This window comes from Cryptosporidium hominis (assembly GCF_000006425.1).
Source record: "Cryptosporidium hominis TU502 chromosome 5 CHRO015164, whole genome shotgun sequence".
Lineage (NCBI taxonomy): Eukaryota > Apicomplexa > Conoidasida > Eucoccidiorida > Cryptosporidiidae > Cryptosporidium > Cryptosporidium hominis.
Window position 1 is genome coordinate 1 of NW_666888.1, and position 3,574 is coordinate 3,574.

At 27.1% G+C, this 3,574-nt stretch overlaps 2 protein-coding genes across 2 annotated transcripts; one reads left to right on the plus strand and one right to left on the minus strand.

Annotated features, from left to right (window-relative positions):
• The first annotated feature begins 339 nt into the window (after positions 1-339).
• Positions 340-843, plus strand: Chro.50451 (hypothetical protein). The annotated part of the gene is made up of 1 exon (XM_660232.1): positions 340-843. The coding sequence occupies one exon, from the start codon at positions 340-342 to the stop codon at positions 841-843; it is 504 nt and encodes a 167-aa protein (XP_665324.1).
• A 390-nt stretch (positions 844-1,233) lies between these two features.
• On the minus strand, positions 1,234-3,333 carry Chro.50453 (hypothetical protein). The annotated part of the gene is made up of 1 exon (XM_660233.1): positions 1,234-3,333. The coding sequence occupies one exon, from the start codon at positions 3,331-3,333 to the stop codon at positions 1,234-1,236; it is 2,100 nt and encodes a 699-aa protein (XP_665325.1).
• Positions 3,334-3,574: the final 241 nt, after the last annotated feature.

Sequence of the window (3,574 nt, forward strand, 5' to 3'; positions counted from 1 at the left end):
GATTCACAGTGGGAAGCAATTGTAAGGGATGATATTACAGGCCATTTATTTGTAATCAGAGAATCAATACCACATGATCTAGAAGAATTAAAATTATATAAAGGAGATTTTTTAAAAAACTTAAAAGACGAAAATCATAATTCTTCTAGGCATTATCATTCACATATTATTGAATTAGCATTAGTAAAGGTGAATAATGTCGAGTCATATGAAGTTTTAGAAACCTGCACTGCAGAACATAAGTTTGATTTTGATAATAAAGGATTTGAGGGAGCAATAGGACTAAGAACACGAAATGGTGATTTTTATTTATTGGGACTTTGCGAAGGCAATTTTTGTATGGGAGAAATGAAAGGAGAAGAATATGGAAATGGAAGACTCATTTTAATGAAGAAGGAATATATAAATAAAACGACAGAATTAACAACTGGGGGTACACTTAATAGTGATATGAATAGTTTAAAATCAAAATGCATATGGAAATCAGTTAGGATGATTAACATTCCTAAAGAAGCTAATTTTCAAGATTACTCATCAATTGATGTAAGAGGTAATAAAGTAGCAATAACTTCACAGGAAGACTCAAGTATATGGATTGGAGAAATAGATTATGGAGACGGAGAATATTTGGATCCTTATAAGATTCAACTACTTCCCAATGGGCGGGTCTATTATTTCCCAAGAGACCATGTTTGTGACTTTAAATATTGTAACATTGAAGGAGTTTCTTTCATTTCTGATAATATGATTGTAACAGTTTCAGATAAAATGAAGAAGAAAAACAGACAATCACCAAAATGCTTACATAAGGATCAATCTATACATATTTTTGCAATTCCATAAAAATTCTGATTTTCTTTAAAAGTTGCATGCAAAATTTGCCAAATATTACACATGTCATTTTTTAAATGCCGGTATTAAAATTGCTAGTTGGGAAATTTTTTATGTGGAAATAATAATATTAAGTAAATGAGAAAATATTAATACCCAATAAATAATAAAGAAAAAAAAATTAATTGAATTTGGAAAAAAATATATATTGGTAAATTATAATTTAATATTGTTATTAATAAAAAAAATGACGAACAGTTTTATGCTCAATTTTTATTTTTTTATAATATCTGTCCCTTGATTAATAAAATATAGTAATTCTTGACTTATTTGATAAATAATATTAGTATATGAAAAAAGGAGTATAATTATAAATAAAATTAGTATAAATAACTCTGAATTTTATAAGTTGCTCTTTTCATTAGAATCATCATAAATTTGTAACTTGGGATAAATAACTTCAGTACATTTTTCAGAAAAGTAATTATTTTCATTAGAATTGGATTCATTAGGATTAAGTTGCCATGCAATTTCAATAGGTGAACGGCAAAGGTGACAGCATGGAATTTTCTTTAATTTACATACTGTCCACTTCATTAGTTCATCTATACAATTATCGCATATTCCACTATGTAAACATGGAGAAAAAACTATATTACTTGGATTTTCATAACATATCATACAATTAGTTGTTTGAGTAGCATTATTTGATTGAGAATCTGTTGGATCTTCATTATTAGAGAAGTTATTAAGTGAAAAGAATGTGGATGATATTTTGGTTAAACTGATTGAAATAAAAGAATGCTTAAAGATTAAAGGAGGAGGTTGGGAGTTATAGTTACACTTTACAACCCACTCTCTTTGGCCATTATTATTGCAATGGATCTTCTCTTCATCTTTTAAAAGGTATGAAGGAAATACATATTTATAATATCTAATCTTTTTTTCTTCAAAGCTATGGTGATCAATAATAAGCCCCAAATAACCTCTTAATAGAAGGTCTAAAGATTGCGAGATGATTGTAATAAAGCAAGAATTAACCCAAGGACTAGTAATTCTCGTAGATAGTAAAAGGACACTACCACTTAATGAAAATCCAAATCCACAACAAGAAATCACTGAGAGGATATGTTGGATAAAAATTTTCCTTTTCTTTAAGCGATAATTTTCTTCTTCTAATTGATTGTTATTATTATTTACAGAACTACTAGAACCAGAAAAGTTTGAATTACTAGAGTCTTCTTGATAGTCAAAGTATGGCAACCTAGTAGCATAGAAACAAATTGTAGTAATTAGTACACAAATCCAAAGTAGCCATTGTACTTTCTCATGTATTGCAATTTTTGGAAAAATACTGCATTTACTAGTTGTAAGCCCAAATAATAAATATACACATGATAATGACCAAATATAGAAGATGCTAAAAGAAACTAATGACTTAAATTCTTGGATAAACTGAAATTGTGCAATACTATTAATATTATTACCATTTCCAGTGTTTGGAAAAAATGTATTAAAACTCCAAAGCTGCATAACCATTCTTGAAATTAACATAAACCATCTTATAATTACAAAAGAAGTAGAGATAATCTTAAAAATTTTGGTTGGCCTATATCTATATGTATTTTTATGCATCTTCAAAGAAGTTAATCCCAGAATATTATTTCGTGTATTTTGATCCTTGTTCATATATAATATCTTGACCTTCCTGCTCTGCCCTTCTCTTCTTGTATTATAAATCACTTGATTAAATTCATTATTCAAATTAGATATTGGACACCAAATAGTCGGTACTAATAGTGACAAATGCTCATAATTTAAACTAGTTTCTTTTGAAATCAAAAGGCGGGCATCCCTATTAATGCACACATTTGAGTTATTTTTTGACTTTTTTGGTTTTAAATTTTGTGAAAAAAGTCCGTTATCATCGTAGGGATTCAATAATCCTGGAAAAATACTATGGTTAATTCTTTGTTGATAGTTTTTCTTTTGTAATAACATATTATATTCATGCTGATTTATTCTTAATAATAAGTCATTGTTAATTGCATGTTTATTCATTGACATTGGAATTAGAAACCAATCACTTTCTCTTAGAAAAACTGACAAGAGAGGAGTAACTGAGTGGATTTCGTTAATTAGTGGTAGTATTGTTAAAGATAAGATAATAAAGATTCTTAGAACAAACTTGATTAATGGAAGTTGTGCTCTTGAATTATATTCAAGTTGTATTAAACACTCACGCACTTTTTCTGCATATTTCCTCCATAATTTTATTAATCTTGTACCTTCAGAGTTATTTTGTTGTCTATTCACTAGATTACTTGAGTTTTCTTCATTTTGAGAATTTCTTATAACTCTTTGATTTTCAGTTAACTCTATATTTTCTTCATTCCTCGAACCAAAACTTTCATTTAAGTGATTCTGTTCCTCTTCTGTAGCAAAGCCATTATTTCTCATTATAGCAACTTCTTCTGTAGAAATTTCTAATGAATTTGGCATCTCTCTATATAATATATAAATAATATGAAAATATTTAAGTATATATTTATATATACCTTATTATTTATGCTGTTCTGCACATATAAAAATATAAATTTATATATATAATATATATATTTATATTAATCTTTATTTTAAGTTTTTACTTCAAATATACTAAATATCTCTCTTCTATTGAATTTAGTGATTAATTTTTGGTTTAATCAGTATTCTTTATTGTAATATGAAGTATCAATGGTAA